Source organism: Salvelinus namaycush, chromosome 29 (genome assembly GCF_016432855.1).
Source record: "Salvelinus namaycush isolate Seneca chromosome 29, SaNama_1.0, whole genome shotgun sequence".
In the NCBI taxonomy this organism is placed as follows: Eukaryota; Metazoa; Chordata; class Actinopteri; order Salmoniformes; family Salmonidae; genus Salvelinus; species Salvelinus namaycush.
In genome coordinates this window covers 21128296-21152002 of record NC_052335.1, presented here as the reverse complement: position 1 = coordinate 21152002, position 23707 = coordinate 21128296, and the positions used below count along the sequence as shown (strand labels likewise).

Sequence of the window (23707 nt, the reverse complement as noted above, 5' to 3'; positions counted from 1 at the left end):
AATAAACAGCAAACCTGGTTAAAAAAACAGATAAAGCAACACCTCGCGGCACAACGCCTCTCCCCTATTTGACCTACATAGTTTGTGTGTATGTATTGATATGTAGGCTACCTGTGCCTTTTTAAAAATGTATGTAGTTCTGTCCTTGAGCTGTTCTTGTCTAATGATGTTCTGTATTATGTCATTCTGTATTATGTTTTGTGTGGACCCCAGGAAGAGTAGCTGCTGCTTTTGCAACAGTTAATGGGGATCCTAATAAAATACCAAATTACGTTTTCCGAGCTGTGCTTTTCTTTCCCACCAACACTAGGCCTCAGTGTCTTATTTGCTTGTTGATGTGGGTGCATCAGGGAGTCGCCACCCAGACCAGTGTGACAGGCGATGCATGAGGGATAACTGTAATATGTTGTGTACACATCCCTCCACCTCTCTCTCTCTCGCATTTTGTTTTTCTCCAGTGGCCAGTAGAGAGAGTTTGTGCTACTCTGCAGAATAATAAACGGACGTGTGGAATATTTGTGTGCTGTATCTGTATTTATCATTTGTCATGTTCTACAAAGAGTTTTGTTGTTGTTTTTCCAGTTTATTCCTTCAGTGCGTTCTGCTGTCTTGCTGTGGGTCAGGAGTGTTGGCGGGCTATAAAGAGATCATGGCAGAGAGATGATGGATGTAAAACAGAGAGAGAACAGGTCATTTCCGTGTAAAAGGACCAATGAGCACCAACGTGAAGTTCATAGGAGCATATCAAATTGGGTGTCAAATTTATATATTTGTTTAATTAAGGCATGTATACATTTGAACCATTTCCACTCAAAAAATGTGGATTAAACAAAGGCTTTGATTTCTAGTCAAACAGATGGAATATGGGTCTTAGAAAACATCTACCAGAAAGTCTTAAAAGTTATTAAAAATACATCAAAACACAATGATGTTGAAGTAAAGCCCCCTGCCAACTAATATCAATACTTCTATTTAAAGTAGTTTTGGAGAGAAAAATTCTGCCTTTCGTAAGTTTAAGAAACATTGCCTTGTGCCTTCATTTCTCTCCCTCATGAGGAGGGAGGATAATGAAAGTTCACAGAAGTAAAGGTAGACCTATCAATTAGTTATAAGGTTTTTACTGATATCAATTTTGTTTATGAATTATTTAGTGATTAAAATTCAATTCCGTTACCAAATCGTGTACAAAGAGAAATCATAGTAGTCTCCCACCACTGTTGGGTTCACAAGTCTGGACATCACTGCACAGTAAAGAAAGTAGAGTGTCATTCAGTACTGACAGCAGCGTACAGTGACATTTTTGCCAAACAAGCTCTAGTTTGGTGGACTCTGGTACATTCTAATGCTAGATTGTATTTTCAACAAGCAACTATCAGGAAATATCACTGATAAAATTTGTTCACACTTTCATCAGCTGTTGTACAATAGGATATAAAACACAGACAAAACTTAATTTGGATTGGACTGAGCCTTTAAAGAATACTGTGAGAGTCTTCTGACTTCCACGTGTTTCAAACGTCCTTTTAAGAGGCATTTTCTCAGCTATCTGCAATACACGTATGATTGAAGAATGAAGCAGGTGTTAAACATGGGCATTGCTACACAAAAAGCAACAGTTGATTACTCCATTGTCTACACTTTGATTAAATCAGTAGACCTATAGGAATATATTTGAAAATACCATATACTTTCATTAGCTTTTAAAACAATTCAATCTGTTTTATTTTATCTTATTTTGGACAAGAGTGAGGCTCTCTCTCCACTAGTCAACCCGTTCCTTCAGTGAGGGGGATTCACCATCTTCGTCGAATGTTTATATCATTTATCTGCTGACTTTCACTGAAAAGCCTACCATTGTGCAAGTAAGGAAGCCAAATGAACAACTCTCTTAATGATGCAATTCAGTAGGCTACTGACAAATCACTCACTTTTATCATCACTGTCTGGCAAGTCCTTATGGACTTCATATCGAAAATACAAACGAGATCTTTAGTTTACTTGTCCCGATGCGATACCATGGACATATAACTACATTGTATGATTTATGAATGGCAAGGATATATGAGATACTTTATTCAGTCAGTTCGACACCTTTTTTAAATAAGCTCAGCGAGTAGATTGATGGGTGATGATTGATGCCAGCTTGCGTGTGCTGTGACGGCATCAGCTCATGTAATGCTCGAGAAGTGAGCGGTCAATCATATTGCTCAAATACAAATAGCATGAAATGTGCACGTTTAGTCATCAATGGTTTTCAATGGTAGACTGCGTCAGAGCAGGTAAATCTTGAACTGGAATGCAAAAATGCGGTGAAAAGTACGAGATCCACAGGCCCGACTGACACGTTGTTACTGGCCCTTTAATGTCAGACCCTGCATGCCAAAGAAAACAAATGAATGTGCTAGACACAATAGGTGGATTTCAACTCATCATTACCAGATTATATGGGACATGCACATTCATTCTCTCTCCCTCAGCGCAAGTACATTTGACACAACACACCACACCCAGGCACCAAGAGACGGGACAGACAGCAGACTGTCAAACCAGCAGTGTTTCCCTGTCATCGCTCACTTTGTGACTGACAGGCAACTGTCCTATCAATAGATGCTAGAAAATGCATATCATTCATTCTAGCGGAATGGCTCAGCAGAGTCTTTTCTGACTGGCAAATTGAAAAGTAGCCTAGTTAATTTAAGTGGAAAACATACCCAGCTGAAAATTAGTCGTATAGCCGACAGCCGGCGCTAGTGGAAAACACTATAGTAGAGTACAGTACACAGTAGAGCACACTAAAGTTGAGTACTCTATAATGTACTCTACTGTACCTAAATATACTGTATTGAACTCTATTGTACTGTACTGAGCTCTACTGTGCTGTACTTTGAGGTTCAAACTTGTGAAACATAGATGTCTATGATTGGTTCAGATTTGGTCCGGACCAACCAAATGTGGTCTTGTTTGAAGGCAGCGCTCATTTAAAATAATAGCCAGTGTGTAGAATAATACTCAAATATGCAAATGTATACCTTTTTGTGTACCTATTTAGGATACATCACCATGAAGAGAATGACATTCATATCCTTAATTATACATTTCTGTGTAGTACAGATCAGGGACCCATGATGAAATTCGGTTACCGCAATTCCGTTACAGGGTGTAAATCCACTTCACGTACTGTAGTTCAATAGCCAAAATAGATTCAAAGTCAGTGTGTGATGTCATAGCTGACACCCTATTCTTTCTGCAGACGTAGTTGAATCTTCATTGGGAGCAGATATTTTAGAGTTTTGTGAAAACGTGGACGCATAAAAACTGAGGGAAATTTTACCAAAATGGTGTTGCCAAACTTTGCATCTGCACAGTTCTTCCAGTGTTTTTGTAACATTTTCAGTGTAAATTGTTAAAAGTAGTCCTTGTGCATAGAGTTGTATGGTTTGTTAAACTTTGAAATCAATGTTTTTTGTTTGGCATACATTTTAAGTGAAAAATCTGAGTCTCAGCGCCATTCCTTTATCGTGGAATTGCCCAACACACACAGCAATGAAACATGGAATGCAATAAAATAGAGGGGAATAGCAGGTATAATTACATCAAAAGGATACCTGTACCATTCTGATCCACCACACTGGTGTGAATCCATCTCCATTGGGACACCATGCTTCTCTGAGACTCTCCAACAGTACCTACCTAGACTGTCCTGTGGGACACTTTCTGTTCTGTGTTTGATGAATTCTTCCACAATTAGATTATGTTTCCTTCAATTAGCCCGCATCTGTTGTTCCGTAACAGCCTTGAATCAGTGTGTGCTTGAATGTGTGTCAAGGGAAAAACATGTTCATGCAGGAACTCTCTCACATTACAGCTTGCATAATGTAGCATATACAACACACACACACACACACACACACACACACACACACACACACACACACACACACACACACACACACACACACAGAGAGAGAAAGTGCCTACTCTTCATGATGTAAACCGATTGTGTGGTCTGTGTGTGGAGCAGGTGGGAGGCAGCAGAAGCAGTGCCATGCTGGGAATTGATTGAGGAATGGGATGAAGAGCTTACTGCCTTCTAATCTGGTGAAGACTCTGGAAGGCTGTACAACCTGGCTAACTGGGATACATGATGATCCTGACGAGGCTGCAGTCTTGTTTACTAGGCCCCAGAGTGAAAACAATGACACAGATATTATTATTGTCTGTTGCTGAAGACTTGTGCTCCTGCAGACTGGCTTTAACTGCACTAAGAGCATAGCTGACTATCAGGAGCTGTTGCTTCTTGTGCTTGTCTCTCTCACTCACTAGCCCAATGTTGCGGCCAAGATGGCTGTCTTTGTGACTGCTATTTGTTCACTTAGTCTTATTACGGATGATAAGGACATTGATGGAAATGTGGCATTTTGTTTTAAAGGTGTTTATCTACCTGTGCAAGGTGCACAAACAAAGAATGGATTTAATGGGGAGTGGTGCTAGGCTATGCTAATGCTATTCTCTACAACAATTCAGTTCCCAGCAGCTCCTAACATCATACACTGTGTAGTTGGGACTCCTTGTAGTTGTGGGCCACATACGACATGGCTCTCTGTGGTTGTGGGCCACGTACTGCATGGCTCCCTGTGGTTGTGGGCCACGTACTGCATGGCTCCCTGTGGTTGTGGGCCACATACTGCATGGCTCCCTGTGGTTGTGGGCCACGTACTGCATGGCTCCCTGTGGTTGTGGGCCACATACGGCATGGCTCCCTGTGGTTGTGGGCCACATACGGCATGGCTCCCTGTGGTTGTGGGCCACATTGGACATGGCTCCCTGTGGTTGTGGGCCACATACGACATGGCTCTCTGTGGTTGTGGGCCACATACGACATGGCTCTCTGTGGTTGTGGGCCACATACGACATGGCTCTCTGTGGTTGTGGGCCACATACGACATGGCTCCCTGTGGTTGTAGGCCACATACTGCATGGCTCCCTGTGGTTGTGGGCCACATACGACATGGCTCTCTGTGGTTGTGGGCCACATACGTCATGGCTCCCTGTGGTTGTAGGCCACATACTGCATGGCTCCCTGTGGTTGTGGGCCACATACGACATGGCTCTCTGTGGTTGTGGGCCACATACGTCATGGCTCCCTGTGGTTGTGGGCCACATACGTCATGGCTCCCTGTGGTTGTGGGCCACATACGACATGGCTCCCTGTGGTTGTGGGCCACATACGACATGGCTCCCTGTGGTTGTGGGCCACATACGACATGGCTCCCTGTGGTTGTGGGCCACATACGACATGGCTCCCTGTGGTTGTAGGCCACATACTGCATGGCTCCCTGTGGTTGTGGGCCACATACGACATGGCTCCCTGTGGTTGTAGGCCACATACTGCATGGCTCCCTGTGGTTGTGGGCCACATATGACATGGCTCCCTGTGGTTGTAGGCCACATACTGCATGGCTCCCTGTGGTTGTGGGCCACATACGACATGGCTCCCTGTGGTTGTAGGCCACATACGACATGGCTCCCTGTGGTTGTAGGCCACATACTGCATGGCTCCCTGTGGTTCTAGGCCACATACGACATGGCTCCCTGTGGTTGTAGGCCACATACTGCATGGCTCCCTGTGGTTGTGGGCCACATACGACATGGCTCCCTGTGGTTGTGGGCCACATACGACATGGCTCTCTGTGGTTGTGGGCCACATACGACATGGCTCCCTGTGGTTGTAGGCCACATACTGCATGGCTCCCTGTGGTTGTGGGCCACATACGACATGGCTCCCTGTGGTTGTAGGCCACATACTGCATGGCTCCCTGTGGTTGTGGGCCACATACGACATGGCTCCCTGTGGTTGTAGGCCACATACTGCATGGCTCCCTGTGGTTGTAGGCCACATACTGCATGGCTCCCTGTGGTTGTGGCCCACATACGACATGGCTCCCTGTGGTTGTAGGCCACATACTGCATGGCTCCCTGTGGTTGTGGGCCACATACGACATGGCTCCCTGTGGTTGTAGGCCACATACTGCATGGCTCCCTGTGGTTGTAGGCCACATACTGCATGGCTCCCTGTGGTTGTGGGCCACATACGACATGGCTCCCTGTGGTTGTAGGCCACATACTGCATGGCTCCCTGTGGTTGTGGGCCACATACTGCATGGCTCCCTGTGGTTGTAGGCCACATACGACATGGCTCCCTGTGGTTGTAGGCCACATACTGCATGGCTCCCTGTGGTTGTAGGCCACATACGGCATGGCTCCCTGTGGTTCTAGGCCACATACGGCATGGCTCCCTGTGGTTGTAGGCCACATACTGCATGGCTCCCTGTGGTTGTAGGCCACATACTGCATGGCTCCCTGTGGTTGTGGGCCACATACGGCATGGCTCCCTGTGGTTGTGGGCCACATACGGCATGGCTCCCTGTGGTTGTGGGCCACATACGGCATGGCTCCCTGTGGTTGTGGGCCACATACGACATGGCTCTCTGTGGTTGTAGGCCACATACGACATGGCTCTCTGTGGTTGTGGGCCACATACGACATGGCTCCCTGTGGTTGTAGGCCACATACTGCATGGCTCCCTGTGGTTGTGGGCCACATACGACATGGCTCTCTGTGGTTGTGGGCCACATACGACATGGCTCCCTGTGGTTGTGGGCCACATACGACATGGCTCCCTGTGGTTGTAGGCCACATACTGCATGGCTCCCTGTGGTTCTAGGCCACATACGACATGGCTCCCTGTGGCTGTGGGCCACATACGACATGGCTCCCTGTGGTTCTAGGCCACATACTGCATGGCTCCCTGTGGTTGTAGGCCACATACTGCATGGCTCCCTGTGGTTGTGGGCCACATACGACATGGCTCTCTGTGGTTGTGGGCCACATACGACATGGCTCCCTGTGGTTGTAGGCCACATACTGCATGGCTCCCTGTGGTTGTAGGCCACATACTGCATGGCTCCCTGTGGTTGTAGGCCACATACGACATGGCTCCCTGTGGTTGTAGGCCACATACTGCATGGCTCCCTGTGGTTGTAGGCCACATACGACATGGCTCCCTGTGGTTGTGGGCCACATACGACATGGCTCCCTGTGGTTGTGGGCCACATACGACATGGCTCCCTGTGGTTGTGGGCCACATACGACATGGCTCCCTGTGGTTGTGGGCCACATACTGCATGGCTCCCTGTGGTTGTAGGCCACATACTGCATGGCTCCCTGTGGTTGTGGGCCACATACGACATGGCTCCCTGTGGTTGTGGGCCACATACGACATGGCTCCCTGTGGTTGTGGGCCACATACGACATGGCTCTCTGTGGTTGTGGGCCACATACGACATGGCTCCCTGTGGTTGTAGGCCACATACTGCATGGCTCCCTGTGGTTGTAGGCCACATACTGCATGGCTCCCTGTGGTTGTGGGCCACATACGACATGGCTCTCTGTGGTTGTGGGCCACATACGACATGGCTCCCTGTGGTTGTAGGCCACATACTGCATGGCTCCCTGTGGTTGTAGGCCACATACGACATGGCTCCCTGTGGTTGTAGGCCACATACTGCATGGCTCCCTGTGGTTGTAGGCCACATACGACATGGCTCCCTGTGGTTGTGGGCCACATACGACATGGCTCCCTGTGGTTGTAGGCCACATACGACATGGCTCCCTGTGGTTGTGGGCCACATACGACATGGCTCCCTGTGGTTGTGGGCCACATACGACATGGCTCCCTGTGGTTGTGGGCCACATACTGCATGGCTCCCTGTGGTTGTGGGCCACATACTGCATGGCTCCCTGTGGTTGTGGGCCACATACGACATGGCTCCCTGTGGTTGTGGGCCACATACGACATGGCTCTCTGTGGTTGTGGGCCACATACGACATGGCTCCCTGTGGTTGTAGGCCACATACTGCATGGCTCCCTGTGGTTGTAGGCCACATACGACATGGCTCCCTGTGGTTGTAGGCCACATACTGCATGGCTCCCTGTGGTTGTAGGCCACATACGACATGGCTCCCTGTGGTTGTGGGCCACATACGGCATGGCTCCCTGTGGTTGTGGGCCACATACGGCATGGCTCCCTGTGGTTGTGGGCCACATACGGCATGGCTCCCTGTGGTTGTGGGCCACATACGGCATGGCTCCCTGTGGTTGTGGGCCACATACGACATGGCTCTCTGTGGTTGTGGGCCACATACGACATGGCTCTCTGTGGTTGTGGGCCACATACGACATGGCTCCCTGTGGTTGTAGGCCACATACTGCATGGCTCCCTGTGGTTGTGGGCCACATACGACATGGCTCTCTGTGGTTGTGGGCCACATACGTCATGGCTCCCTGTGGTTGTAGGCCACATACTGCATGGCTCCCTGTGGTTGTGGGCCACATACGACATGGCTCTCTGTGGTTGTGGGCCACATACGTCATGGCTCCCTGTGGTTGTGGGCCACATACGTCATGGCTCTCTGTGGTTGTGGGCCACATACGACATGGCTCCCTGTGGTTGTAGGCCACATACTGCATGGCTCCCTGTGGTTGTGGGCCACATACGGCATGGCTCCCTGTGGTTGTAGGCCACATACTGCATGGCTCCCTGTGGTTGTGGGCCACATACGACATGGCTCCCTGTGGTTGTAGGCCACATACTGCATGGCTCCCGTGGTTGTGGGCCACATACGACATGGCTCCCTGTGGTTGTAGGCCACATACGACATGGCTCCCTGTGGTTGTAGGCCACATACTGCATGGCTCCCTGTGGTTCTAGGCCACATACTGCATGGCTCCCTGTGGTTGTGGGCCACATACGACATGGCTCCCTGTGGTTCTAGGCCACATACTGCATGGCTCCCTGTGGTTGTAGGCCACATACTGCATGGCTCCCTGTGGTTGTGGGCCACATACGACATGGCTCTCTGTGGTTGTGGGCCACATACGACATGGCTCCCTGTGGTTGTAGGCCACATACTGCATGGCTCCCTGTGGTTGTAGGCCACATACGTCATGGCTCCCTGTGGTTGTAGGCCACATACTGCATGGCTCCCTTTGGTTGTAGGCCACATACGACATGGCTCCCTGTGGTTGTGGGCCACATACGACATGGCTCCCTGTGGTTGTGGGCCACATACGGCATGGCTCCCTGTGGTTGTGGGCCACATACGACATGGCTCCCTGTGGTTGTAGGCCACATACTGCATGGCTCCCTGTGGTTGTGGGCCACATACGACATGGCTCCCTGTGGTTGTGGGCCACATACGACATGGCTCCCTGTGGTTGTAGGCCACATACGACATGGCTCCCTGTGGTTGTAGGCCACATACTGCATGGCTCTCTGTGGTTGTGGGCCACATACGACATGGCTCCCTGTGGTTGTGGGCCACATACTGCATGGCTCCCTGTGGTTGTGGGCCACATACTGCATGGCTCCCTGTGGTTGTGGGCCACATACTGCATGGCTCCCTGTGGTTGTGGGCCACATACTGCATGGCTCTCTGTGGTTGTGGGCCACGTACTGCATGGCTCCCTGTGGTTGTGGGCCACGTACTGCATGGCTCCCTGTGGTTGTGGGCCACGTACTGCATGGCTCCCTGTGGTTGTGGGCCACGTACTGCATGGCTCCCTGTGGTTGTGGGCCACGTACTGCATGGCTCCCTGTGAAGTTGTCAGGGGCTGGTGGGAATATTCTGAATTAGTGATGCTGAGCGTAGTTGGTCCTGTGAGGCTCCTTGTGGGAATAGGCGATTCGTGCCGGGCAGAGAGGATAAGGTACTGAATGTGCATGAGACGCTTGAGATGAGGAAAATAGATTTTAGGGTGTGCTGCAGAAGTGCAGATCCATCATGAAACAGCGGAGAGACTTTCCTCCCTTTTTTAAAGTTTCACTAACCTGATCCTCCAGAGAAAATAGCCAGGTACAGTCATGGTGCCGATGATTTGGATTTTTATGCTTGGCTGCATTTACATAATGATGGCAGTGATTTCATCATATTCACTTTTAATGATCAAAGAATAGGCTACACGTCCAGTGCTCTCAAGCAAGCAGTTCTTTGTGCCGTACTCCCATTAGCTATATCGCCTATCAGCAGCACTCTCTGGACTGACTATATTGGCTTCCATGTTGTATTCAAGTAGTCAAAGAAACAAAGGTCTACATTTGTCACCTCCAATAGTTCATATTAGCTTCAGCCAGGCAAAAAGCTCTGCTAAGAGGATCTTCTCCAACTCGCCTGTCCTACAGCTGCTTGTCCTGAGCCCTGTGTTCTGTGCCTGCTGCCGGCACTGTCTGTCTCGGTCTATCTGGCTCTCGTCTCCTTCAGTCTCCTTCTCGTCTCCTCCAAGGCACAGAGCTCCTACACTATAGAAATAGAATGAATAGAGTGGCTGTAGATTATTTTCAAACCGTCTAAATGAATAGAATGACAGTAAAGCAGTTATGCTATGTGTTCGCTGAATAGTTATCTGAAATTCACTACAATTGTGTTTGATTTTTCACTTTGATGGCAAACTTTCTGTGCTGCTACCATTCACTCCCAGTCATTTCAAATGCGGAAGCTGGTCACTTGTTGAACAGTGGCGCAAAGAGTTATGGGATATTAGAATCCTCCTGTATATTTTTAACCTGAACTGATGCCAGGAAGTAAAAGCAGGACGTGTACCCTTCAATTTGTGCTGTGATTTGTTGATTGAACTCAACTAACATTACAAAAAATACATTCCATTGCATGAGCCACATCATTTGAATGAAAGTTCTACATTACCATGGCAATCCAGCATACCCCGAGTCGATATTCACGTAATAATAAGAAATTCCCCTCGACCACGCCCAGAAACTGGTGAAAAAACTCTTTCCTATTGACCCCCATTGTAAAAGCTAGCTAGCACTCGCTTACTCACATGGCTGCTTGCACCATCATGAAAAGGGGAATGAGGGGAAGCCCGACAATGTTACGTTTTTCTAAGTAGTGAGAACACTCAGGAGCAGGCAATGTTGAAAAGTAATGTTTAGATGTTGTAGTTTTGTAATTTACTAAAGCAAGCAGACAACAAGAAAATTGTATTTGAAAAAGGCCAAGTATTTGCTGTGAGCCAATGGGGTAACCACAGGTTGTTTTCCCCACAGGCCTTGGCCGCGACGTTCTATCTAATACCGACTGGGACTATAAGTTGATAGAACACTCCAGAATACAATGGAAATTATTGCATCACAATACCAGGCAGCCATTGCGAGTGTACCTGTGAGTTTACCAGTCAAATTGCCAGAGTTAGAGCTTCCAAGCCTGTTCTATTCATTCTATTTGTTCGTTCTCCACATCATAGTTCTGCTTTCCTTCACACACTGCTCTGAGAGGCCTCAATATGGGATGAGGGAGGGGTGGTCTGACAGCAGGGAATAAGGGAAATGGAAATTTGGCAAACAGATGATTATTTCCCAGGTTCCCCAAACTAGCTGAATGTTCCAGGCTGGTCAGCAGAGAGAATAGAGCAGGGAAACGATGAGAGGAACATGGAGGACAGGCTGCTAGGGGATGGAAACGGACATGAGGGCAGGAATAGTTTTTAATGATTAGGCCTAGCCCTTTGATTCCTTTGCCTTTTGAATAGCCAGTTATGAGTCATGTGATTCACAGACTTTGTGGTACTGTTGGTAGTTTCACTCTGCCCCCATCCCTGTTTTGTCCTCACATGACCCCCTTGACTCTCCAACCAACCCTACAGTATGTAGGCCTATAGAAAATAAAGCACTCCCTTGGGGCTGTTTATGAATCAATAGACATCTGCCCTTGATCTGCTCTGCCCCCTCCCTACCGTCTTAGAAGGACAACACACTGAGGGAGGTTAATCCTCTTAACACACAGAAAAGCACACTATTCCCAGCTCCACTTTCAGGTCCCTTCTGACTGACTCTCCTGCATAGATCTAGCCTGGCTCAGCAGGTCAAAGAGTTGTCTCCGCTGCGTAAACACCCTCTGATCTGTGAGATCTAACACAGCCATCCAGGAGTCTCTCTGTCTCCTATCTCCTCAGAGCCCTGTCTTTGAGCACAAGTGTGTGTTACCTGACGACAAAGCTCTGCAATAGGGGTGGGCATTTGAAATTATTTCACTATTCAAATAATGTCATGACATTTTTTGGGATATCCGGTTAGTCAAAATTCAAAAGAATCTAACGAATTGCTCTCGACTCTCTTGACCAATCAGATTGACGCAAATGCCGAGGGCAGTACAACACGGGCAGGCTGCTTTTCTCCGATAGTTTTTGGCTAACGGCAACAGTGAAGCAGAATTTTGATTTTAAGTTACAAAAACTTTTTCTGGTCAGAGTTTGGCATTAATCTGTGTCAGGTCCTCCTCTTGGTATGTGCCTGTAATAGCTATTTGAAGGGGGGGAAATGGCATACTGTTTGTTGGCAGGGCTGACTGGAGCGCTAAATGCTCAGCAGTAGCTCAACACACCTTTCATGTAACTATGTCACAAGGATCATTTAATTGAATTAAGACAAATGCTTTTTCATTGATAAAATAGGTCTAAAGAAAATACACTCACACAAGTGTTTGAATACTAACGTCCGTTTGGATATTCAAATATTTTAATAACCGTGCCCATCCCCTACTCTGCACCCCAGGGCACCTGTAGATGCCATATAGGAGAGCCCTAGTGATATCCCAGCATGATCTCTGCTGCACTGAGTTTGTTTGTTTCTCACAGCAGAAGATACATGTTCTCCCTCAACTCCAACACCCCCCCCCCCCCCCCCCCCCCTCTGAGCACCCGCTGTCGCTGCGGTAATCACATCTAGGCTGTCACCTCATTCCAGTGTTGCCGTGACGTCTTTGGACTAGACAATGCCGGCGGTAAACAATGGGAGGGCTTCTGCCACTGATCCGCCCGCCAACAAACAGCATGTAGAGAGCACGAGAGAGCCACGAATGACGAGATTACATTTTGACTCAAACGCTTGCATTAAACCCTGACTGGAAAAGCAATTACAGCCTTGTAAATCAGGGAGGCTGGCGCTCCTTCTGAGCAGGAGCAGAACTCTCTTGGCTGTGCTGGTTCCTGTGCCTCCAGTCATACCACGCTGCGGGAAGACGAGGCTTTGTGTAGGAGGCTGAATATAGAGCTGTCTGGATGGAGACAGGTAACCCACAGTGAACAAAACCTTTCCCATTAGGGAATAGTCCACCAGAACAGCCTGCTGCTTTCTATTGCAAACAAATCCTAGCACTACTGAATGAGAATCAATACAGCCCTGTGTTCAATGCCTCCCATCTCTCCACAGCTTCTAATTCAGTGGCTCTGACAAATGGCTCCGGCTCCCAGTCGCCTAGCTACAAGCTACACCAACCAACAGAACTGCTGGCTTGTAGCTGGCGTCCCCTCAGCAGGACCACTGTTGTCTAAGAGTAAGGTGTGAGCGCCGAGAGGCTACGAGGGAGTGGAGCCCAGAGTTTCGGGGGAAATTAAACCCCGGACTCATTGAGCCAAGATCTCTCTCTCTCTTCCTCTCTATGTGGGAGTCGATAAACTAATCTAATTTCCGAAGGAGACTGCTGGCTGGTATGGGGAGTCCACGCTGTGCTGTAAATGACTTCCTACCAGCGTTCTCTACGCCCTTTAACAGAGGGATGAGGAGGTGTTCTGGGGCTGTTTGTTTAGGCCCAGGCATAGTGGAGCTGGGTACATTTTATCAAGGGGAAAAAGGGTGAGAGGTGCCTTTCCATAAACAACACTATGAGCCCCTCTGGAAGTTTCTCCCACAATCTTAAGCCTATACAGTGGACTTTCCATGATGGACTGAGCCAAACACAGACTCACACTTAGGCTGAACTATTGTGACTGTGAAGGGTAGGTCCTCCTAATCCATGTCTTCTATCTGGCACGAACAATTTACTTTTTAACACTCAATTTCATTCCAACCTTTCCATCTTGGAGACTATAGCTTGTGCATTATCATCTCATCATTAGAAATGCCGGAGGTAACCGAGAGAGAACGCAGTGGTTGCTATGGTGTTTACATTGCAGGAAGAGCAGACATCATTAATAAACACTTTTGCCGTTGTGTTTGGTGTTCTTGTTTTTCTTCGCTTGATTAAGTAACGCAGAAAGAAGTGTCGATCTCACAAAACTCTCCAGAAAATACTCATCTGTAAACCAATGAGTAATATCTCACGGCCCACTGCTCCGCTTAAGAGGGACTGTATTGTTTCTGTCCCTTGATTCTCTAAAGATTTGTCTGGTAGGATGTGGGGATAACAGGGATATAGTGGCTACCCTCATCCACTTAGATGGTTTTGCTAGTGATTTTCAATAGACAGCGTGGACTTGATCCCATCTCCCTATGTGGATCTGAGCGGCTGAGATTCCTGGAGAAAACATTCTTTTAATCTCTGTCTGGTCTCATCTTTTGCTCGAGGGGGATTTCAGCTTCAATCTGTCTCTCTGTATCAACTGGAGAGAATGGCAGCATATTTCTCTTTTTCTCCCTTACAGCCTAATCCTCCCAACAACAAACACTAGAGGACACATTGGTAGTTGCTACCCTGCAGAGGAGAACTGAGATATGACTGTGCAGAGAGAGAATTAGGCACTAGCACTGTGTTGGGATGCATTGTTAGTGCAGACGGAAAGCCCATTCCCTTCCAATTTATCACTTCAATAGCCCTAATTATTTCTGGCCTGTTATTTTCCCATATGCTATGCTAACTTCAAAAACTTAGTTGGACTGTGCTATAGCCAAATGCAGTAGTGTTGCGATTTAAAATGGTAAGCATAATCTCAGACACTCAACAGTCAACTTTTATAGATTACAGTTTTAAGTGAGTAATATACCTTTTCATTCAGATTTGAAAACTTTGAAAAGCTGTCCTTGTTTTTAACAGTTTATCTGACTCCATCTGGGTTGAGTCACCAGGGAGAGGGAAGAAAAGGATTTGTCCTGTAATCTCCATTTAGGGTTTCTCGGCTATGATTCCATTGATATTTAAGGAGGATTCGGCTTCTGTTATAGTGTCTGGGACCAAAATAGAAACTGTCAGAAGTCACTGATTTGAAGAACAACCTTGTGACGCATAAAGCTTGGCATCATTATTCTTTTTGGAAATGTCAGAATTAATGTCGGATGCACTGTCTCTCGGGTTATGTTTCACAAACCAGGGTCACTGAAGACATCAAACTGAGACGTCTTATAGATTTCTCCTGTTTAATGTCAAGGTCTATTAAATGATTGACAGACTTCCCTGCACAGTTAATATCTGTAGGCTAATCAACATGTTGTCCAACATAAAATAGCCTAAAGTCTCTTTAATCTCCTAAAATTGCCTACACTCTTTATTTAACAAAACTGTCAAATACTTTGCTGGAAACCTGCCCATAATGACCAAAACACCCATAGGAATTGAATCACCCTTCACAGATCTGCTTAGACCTAAACCTATTTCTCCCCCTTGTCCCCCTCCCCTTCCTCTCCCTCTGCCCACAGATGATGACATTTGCCTGGGACAGTTACAAGCGCTACGCCTGGGGATCTAATGAGCTGAGGCCTGTTTCCAAGCAAGGCCACTCCAGCAATCTGTTTGGTGAGTATCTGTCCCCAGGTCCCCTTCAATCCCCCAGAAGGCTGATTCATGCCCGCCCCCACTGCCATTGACCTTGCCCCACAGATTAGGACCAAATTGGCAATCAGTCAAAGCTTTCAATCAATAATCCTGTGGTGCCAGCCAGGCCGGGGAGAGGGTACCTGGAGCTTCGCTGAGTCTGTCTGGAGTCTTTACCAGTAGGGCTGGGAGGCTCCGATAAATAGATGCTTTGTATTGTCTTCTCAAATTGTAATCTTGTTTTGTTAGTGGACGGTATCGCTGCTGCTGTAGACTTCTATTGAAGATGTATCGTTGATGGAAGAATTTCTCTATACTTTTTCTGGCTGGTACAGAGGATTTCATCCTAAACACTGAGTAATAAACCCTTTGCTTTTACACATGATAAACTTTTTGTAAACACCCCCCTCTGTACTGGAGAAAGCTCTTAATACTCCCTATGCTATGATATGTTTGCTAGAAGTATCTCTTGACTGATAGATCCAGATAGATGCACATTGTTTAGTAGTCTCTCTGTAGTCTCTGAGATTTGGTGTAGACAAGGTGTGTGTGTGTTAATAAGTGTTGCTGCTTCCTATCTCTCTGTCCCATGTGGGACATACTAGACTGTATCCCTCTGCATGACTCCTGGGGAAATGGAAGGACTGCAGTGTTCTTGTTTCTACAGAAACATAAATAAACAACCCCCCCCCTGTGTGGTTGGTATTACACTACTTGGCTTGGACTAGATAACGACCCCCCCCATATTGGGTTTTGTTAAGATGCTGTACTTGCTGAATGGAAGTTGAACAATGACAGGTATTTTTCCAAACCACTCAGCACAGCTGGTTCCTCTTACAGGTATTACAACCCCTTTGTTATAGCCATCACTATCGTTGACTTTCATTTGTGGAGTTAAATGAATACTCCATGTTCAAATGACCTCGCTTCCATTTTCAGATTAAGGATAAATGATGCTTATCGTTCCACCACCCTGGTCTGTATGCAGTTGGTTGAGGTGGCCCATTCTGGATGGTATTTAACACAATTTCTGTTTAATTCACAAAGGTTAAACATAGTTAAACGTCGGCTTTAATATTTGACTTGAATTAAACGTGATCCATATCTAGTGTGTACATTATGAAAATGTATTTTTCCAGAAGAATTCAAAATGTCAATAGGAAGGGAAAATGTACTTTAAGACCTCCACTATCGTTGCACTTTCTCTCCCCTCCCTCTCTTTGTGTGGTCTAATTCAACTTCAACAATGAGGATATTTGGTTGGGCTGTTGATAATATGTCTTTATGGCTGTAAATGAGCTCTGGTGTGTGATAGGCTGTATGTGGGTGAGCTGTGCTGTGACAGTTAGGAGTAGTGTGATGACAGGATTTCAGATGGGCCTGAAAACCAGACTGTCTCACAGAGGTGCTAAATAAGGTGTGGAGTCTGGTGTGGTGGAGAAGGAGAGCTCTCTGTCTCTCTCTATCTGTCTCTGTGTTTGTGATGAACAGCTCTCCTCTTCCCCACCGATAACACCAGTCATTTCAGACACAGGCTACAATCTCACACAGAGTTTGCATTCTAATTAAAATGTCTCCCTAATACGCCATGAATGTTCTCCTTCCTCACTCATAACTTTCCATTAGGTACAGGAGTGTCATATAACCTTTTGCAAGCGCTCACTTCTGGAGGTATGGTACCTCATTTAAAGGCCTAATACAAATTCCTCCTACTTAATCTTTTACTCTCTTGAAATATCTTTCAAACACTTTCATATTTAACTTAGAATTTCAATCACCCTTGTATAAATTCTATTTCATTATCAGGGATTTAAGATATGCAAATGCCTGTACGAGCGAAAGCCCTCTGAATCCGTAATGGCAGATTACTTTCTCTGTTTTGGAGTATTTTTCAGGCCTTTCTCTTGCTAATCTAAAGCAAATATGTTGTACCTGAATGTTAGACATAAACTGTCACGTTCTACAGGAATACTGTACATTGCTTGCCCTCAAGAACCTGTCATTGGTATATTTTGATGCTAATGTATGATTTACGCACATTCAACATAGCATACCACATGGAATTTAAAATGGAGTATGTCAGTAGGCTGTGTCACACACTGAGATTTGAAGGCGATGAAAAGTCATTGCAATGTCATAAGGCTTTTTCTGTACTGTATCATTGTATTTTGGGGCATCAGATCCATTGCTCTCTGCTTTTCAGAAAAGTAAACTTATTTGCAAGATTTCAGCTGAGAATGCTAATTTGTTTAGAAGGAAGCCCCATTAGCTTACTTCCACAGAACTGGAGTAGACGAAGGCAATTAGGTTGTGTTTTCAACCTCGCTTGCCAAGCCTATTGGTTTTTTCTTGGATATAAAGGAGAAGGCTACAACCCCTTTAAGGTGCCATTGATTGCAGCACCTTGAGCCCCAAAGCTTGACAACAGTACTCTTCTTCAAGCTGTTTATCACTAGGAAGAAAAAAGGTTCCCAACTATGGTCAAAGGTGACTGGAGAACCAGTGCCTGATGAAACATTCATGGCTTTGCAGCAATATACTCTTTAATAAAAGTTACAGCTTTCCCGCCATCACTTCTCTCCTTCCTGCTGCCACTACAAGGCTTCAGGACAGGCAGAGAATTTATGTACCACATTTGATTAACGCCCTTAATTTAGCCAGTGAAGCTGGAGTAATATATACTGACACTGGCATTTATTTCTGTCACCCACTCTCATAACGGTACACAGACGCTAGCGAAGGGGCGTACCATGGTTCATAGCACAACACAGCCCAGCGGTGTTCCTTCTCTCCCCTGTCTGCTGCACTGCAGTCCTCTCGGCATCTGCAGCAGTGTGAGAGATCACACACGACAATCGTCGACCCTGACAACCACCCAGCGCAAAGGCTATTATATCCAGGGGCCACGATGAGAGGGAGCCATTTGTGACCCACCACCTTGGATTCGGTCCTATGTAGAAAAATGTGAAATGGTGTTTTTCACATTTGGATAAAAGTAGAGACTCGCTGGAAAATGGTATATCATACACTGCAGTTGAGGGACAATGGAAAGTAATTCTGCTTTGAAAGTTGATAAACTAACCCCACTTTTGAGAAAATGACCTGTGAATGTTTTGGTACACCTACTGGTGAGCTCTTCTTTGTCCACACCCATTCAGTATCGTTCACACCCTCTTAAGCCTTAGCCTCAAATCAAATATAATTTTTCACAAAAGCCAAATACAACAGGTGAATGTTGAACCTTACAGTGAAATGCTTACTTAAAAGCCCTAACCAACAATGCAGTTTAAAAAATACAAAATAAAAAAAATACCACAAAATAAGAATAGGAAATAAAAGTAGCAAATAATTAAAGAGCAGCAGTAAAATAACAATAGCGACGCTATATACAGGGGGTACCGGTACAGAGTCAATGTGTGAGGGCACCGGTTAGTCGAGGTAATTGAGGTAATATGTACATGTAGGTAGAGTTATTAAAGTCACGATGCATAGATAATAACCGAGAGTAGCAGCAGTGTAAAAAGGGGGGGGGGGGGGGGGGGGGGAATGCAAATAGTCTGGGTAGCCATTGGATTAGATGTTCAGGAGTCTTATGGCTTGGGGGTAGAAGTTGTTTCAAAGCCTCTTGGAGTTAGACTTGGCACTCCCGTACCACTTGCCATGCGGTAGCAGAGAGAACATGGCTAGGGTGGCTGGAGTCTTCGACAATGTTTAGGGCCTTCCTCTGACACCACCTGGTATAGAGGTCCTGGATGGCAGGAAGCTTGGCCCCAGTGATGTACTGAGCCGTACGCACTACCCTTTGTAGTGCCATGCGGTCGGAGGCCGAGCAGTTGCCATACCAGGCAGTGATGCAACCAGTCAGGATGTAATCGATGGTGCAGCCGTGGAACCTTTTGAAGATCTGAGGACCCATGCCAAATCTTTTTAGTCTCCTGAGGGGGAATAGGTTTTGTTGTGGCCGCTTCACAATTGTCTTGATGTGCTCAAGAAGCAGTGCGACTTGGAAGGGTCGTGTTTCGGAGGATGCATGGCTCTCGACCTTTGCCTCTCCCGAGTCCGTAGGGGAGTTGCAGCGATGGGACAAGACTGTAACTACCAGTTTGGATATCACGAAAAAGTACAAAAAATATATCATATCGGAAAATATAGCTAGGCTCTTACCCATATACATGGATGAACGCTTCTCCCTCTGTCATGGGTGCCATGTTTCCTGAGTTTGAAGAGACAGGTGTTTTATACAACAGCCTTCTGTGTTTTCTTTTCAACTCTCTGCATTTGGCAATCATCTCTTTGCTTCCACCGGGCATTCCACTGATTTCAGAACTCGGTCAACTTCTTTCGTGACAACAACACTGTTGATCGCCGTTTCTTACCATCTCTGTCATCAGAAGACACTACAATGTCTGGTTCAATGAAAATATTTTTACCTAAATCAGGGATTTCTGCATCGTCTGATTCTTACCATTGCCTATATGCACTTGAATGGGAAGCACGCTTCAATTTCCCAGGCCATCAACACCTTTTAACACACAATTGCATTTAGAATTGTTATGCGATGATTGGGTTTCTAAAAGCACGTTTCACTCACAGGAGGTTAGTGGCACCTTAATTGGGATAACAGGCTCCTGGTAACGGTCTGAGTGGAATGGGTGGAATGCTATCAAATACATCAAACACATGGTTTGCATCTGTTTGATGCCATTCCATTTCCTCAGTTCCAGCCATTATTGTGAGCCGTCTTCCCCTCAGCAGCCTCCACTGATTTCACTCCAGCAGAAACGAAGGAGCAGTTTGAGAAGCTGTAGCAGCAGCTCTCGTGCTACCTGACAGATTTCCTCTTATATTCTTTGTATCTGTATGCTGTGCACGTGTGATAAACATAACGACTAACGAAAATACACACGCGCCAATTTAATTCCACTAAATTACACAAATGGACCTATTGACCGATAATCATCAGCAGTCAAATGTATTTCCATCAATGAATAGTCTAAAAACCATTATTTTGCAATGGGATTTATTTTCTTCTCCCGGACAATTGGCCGCGGCAGTTTTATTTATCGGTTTAAAAAAAAAATATCGGGCAAAAGTCAGCTATTTCCGGTTAACGGAAGCCCTGACACACAAAAATACATAAACACAGATACTACCAACGCCATCCCGAGCCAAGGATAAATTCAGTCGGCCTCTAATTAATCAAGAAATGACAGAGCTTTGCATTATTAATCTATGGGAGTGCTTGGTTAATGGAACCTGAGGTATGCATAAGACATGGCCAGACATCTGCTCTGCGTCGTGCTCTGTTACTGGGGAAGATGGAGACAAGGCCGAGGCATGGCTTATGGCTGCTCCGCCAGCTGCAGACGCGGACAGAAACCAGGTGAGCAGACACACCCCCTGCTCCGCCCTGCAGGATGTCAGCCTGGTCACAGAGGAAGCCAACCCGCTCTAGCTCAGCAAGTAGGCCTAGACTCTGGGCTGTGGGATGCCACTTATCTATTGAAGTATGTTTTGATATGAGATGCTGCTTGGAAAGCAACGCTTTTTAGAGACCCTTCCTAGCAATTAGAAGCTTCAGAATGTTCCAGACATTTGGCACACTTAGCTAATGTATTTCACTTGATTTTTTTTCTTCAGTTGAGTTTTCTGTCCAACCTTATAGTTCATCCTCGACTGTAATCATACTTGCTGCCTGAGTCTGTGTTTTTAGTCTAGGTCTCCTGTCTCCAGAGTTGGGAAATGAATATTAGAGTCAGGGAATGTTCTCCTAATATGATTGCCGTTATTCGGTCTGATCAATGAAGTCCTCATAGTCCTGCTGATGTCTCTGTTCCCTCATGGCTAGACTTATTAATACCTACCCTTCGCATGTCTGTGGATGAGCAATGTCAATCAAATTGGTTATTTATCTTGTGGAGTGAATAAAAGGATTCATCCACAGTTTAGAATTGATTTTATAAGTAATTTCTCCCTCACAACATCAGCATCAAGCCTCTACCAAGATACAGCCAGAAAAAAAGAGCTAAGGTTGATTGTTTAAACAAAATCTAATTATATCTAGAATTGACATGGATGAGAAAACCAATCATGGTTTTGTATCTCAGTTTTGTGTGGAAATGGGACTCCTGTTGATGTTCTATTGTAAACATTAGGAACACCATGACAGACTGACCAGGTGAACCTAGGCGAAAGCCATGATCCCTTAGATCCCTTTTTAAGACAATTGAGACATGGATTGTGTATTTGTGCCATTCAGAGGGTGAATGGGCAAGACAAAATATTTAAGTGCATTTGAACGGGGTATGGTAGTAGGTGTCAGGTGCACCAGTTTGAGTGTGTTACGAACTGCAACGCTGCTGGATTTTTCACGTTCAACAGTTTCCTGTGTGTATCAAGAATGGTCTACCACCCAAAGGACACTTGACACAACTGTGCGACGCATTAGAGTCAACATGGGCCAGCATCCCTGTGGAACGCATTCGACACCTTGTAGAGTCCATGCCTCGGATGAATTGAGGCTGTTCTGAGGGCAAACGGGGGTGCAACTCAATATTAGGAAGGTGTGTCAGTGTATATGCACGTCTATGAAGTAGTTCAGTTATACATGTCAATGAGTGTTTTCATTAGTTGTTAGCTAAAATGTGATCCATAATATTGAGTAATTTGACTTGTCTGTGAGTAGTTTCAGTGCCCATGTAGTTTTGCAGGAAAATAAAAGGAGATTTAGCTATATTTCCTCAGGCTAGTCATAAACTATATTCGGTAGTCCCTTCTCTCCTACCCCTTCTATGTGAATGTCCAGATGTAATAAGGGACCTCCCTGTGTTTTTATGTTATCCCATCACTCCCCCTACAGGGGTCGGTAGGTCCGTCAGTAGGCAAGTCGGTATGAGGCTGGCTCTGATAGTGTGTGATATCAATGCTGTGATGTCACAATGCAATTGGTATCTCAGTCATGAGGATGATAAGTCCGGGGCTTCAGCAGTGACAGACACACGTTTAGGATTAAAAGGTCTCATTGCCCTGAACCAGATACCAGATCCAATACACCTGTAGTCATAGGGGCTAAAAGCATCGCTGCCTCTGTGGTTTGATCAATAATTCATTATATGACTACTCACACGTGTGCTTGCCAAAGGTGTACCACTGGGGGCACTCTAGTTACTTTCTATGTGTGAGTTTTTTTTTTAAAGCATAGTGGTGGCACGCCCAGGAGGGAGCAGAGAAGCCTCAAAAGTACCATGGCTAATACACCCACAGGGACACAGCATGTGTGGACAATGCTCCATCCATTAACATCAAGTGCAGTAGAAATACAATGGGGAAAACCAAATATTCTCATGATCTCTGTCTAGCAGTTTGATGGGGGAGTTCAAAGTTGTCAAACCCCTCTGGCTGATTATGATGTTACGCTTTCGTCCAGGTTCTGAGTTGCTGAAAGTTACAAATTCACCAGGCCTCTGAAGGAGAAGAACAGTGGAGCTGTGCAAGCCTTAGGAGAGTGCATTTCAGCTCTGTACCCCTGTGAGCTAATTTACCGCGATGACTACCGAACCGTGACGCGCCGTCCGGATCTGGGGCTGCGCTCGCATTAATTACCCAACAAAACAAGTGGAGCGCTGTGCTGTGAGTGTGTGAGCATTATCGTTTTGCAGGGCCTCCCGTGTGTGGCTTGGCTTGGTGGTGATTAAGTGTCTGCTCCCCACAGAGCTCTGGAAATTTCTATTCAAGAAATAGGCCTAAGTCTTTGCCAATGAGGGAAGAGGCAGCGATAGCAGCTCGATGCCAGTTTTTCTTTCTGTTTGTCTTTGAGACTGTTTGTCTTTTGAGTTTCTGCAGAACAAGCCAGAGGCGTGTTTGATGAAACGAGCCTGACCATTTGAAGCGATTGTTCATGAATGAGAGCTAACACCATCTCAATGTTTGTCAGTTTGATTTGTTTTCTCTGATCTGCTCATTTTTCTCTGAGCTGATGGATGAGTTGTTACAGCTTACAAACAGATCCATTAGGCGCTGCACAGAATAAGAAGCCATTGCTTCTCAGCCAGAATTGCTCATCAAGCTTGTTTTGACATGGCTATTGGTTAGCTTCGTGTTCTGCTTTTGG

General features: G+C 46.1%; 1 protein-coding gene across 1 annotated transcript in view; it reads left to right on the top strand.

The window, feature by feature from the left end:
* LOC120024339 (mannosyl-oligosaccharide 1,2-alpha-mannosidase IA-like) overlaps positions 1–23707 on the top strand; it is a 180364-nt gene that overhangs the window by 28362 nt on the left and 128295 nt on the right. Inside the window, exon 2 of the mRNA XM_038968561.1 lies at positions 15483–15579. Within this exon, the coding sequence (XP_038824489.1) occupies positions 15483–15579 (97 nt within the window). The remainder of the gene's footprint in view (positions 1–15482; positions 15580–23707) is intronic.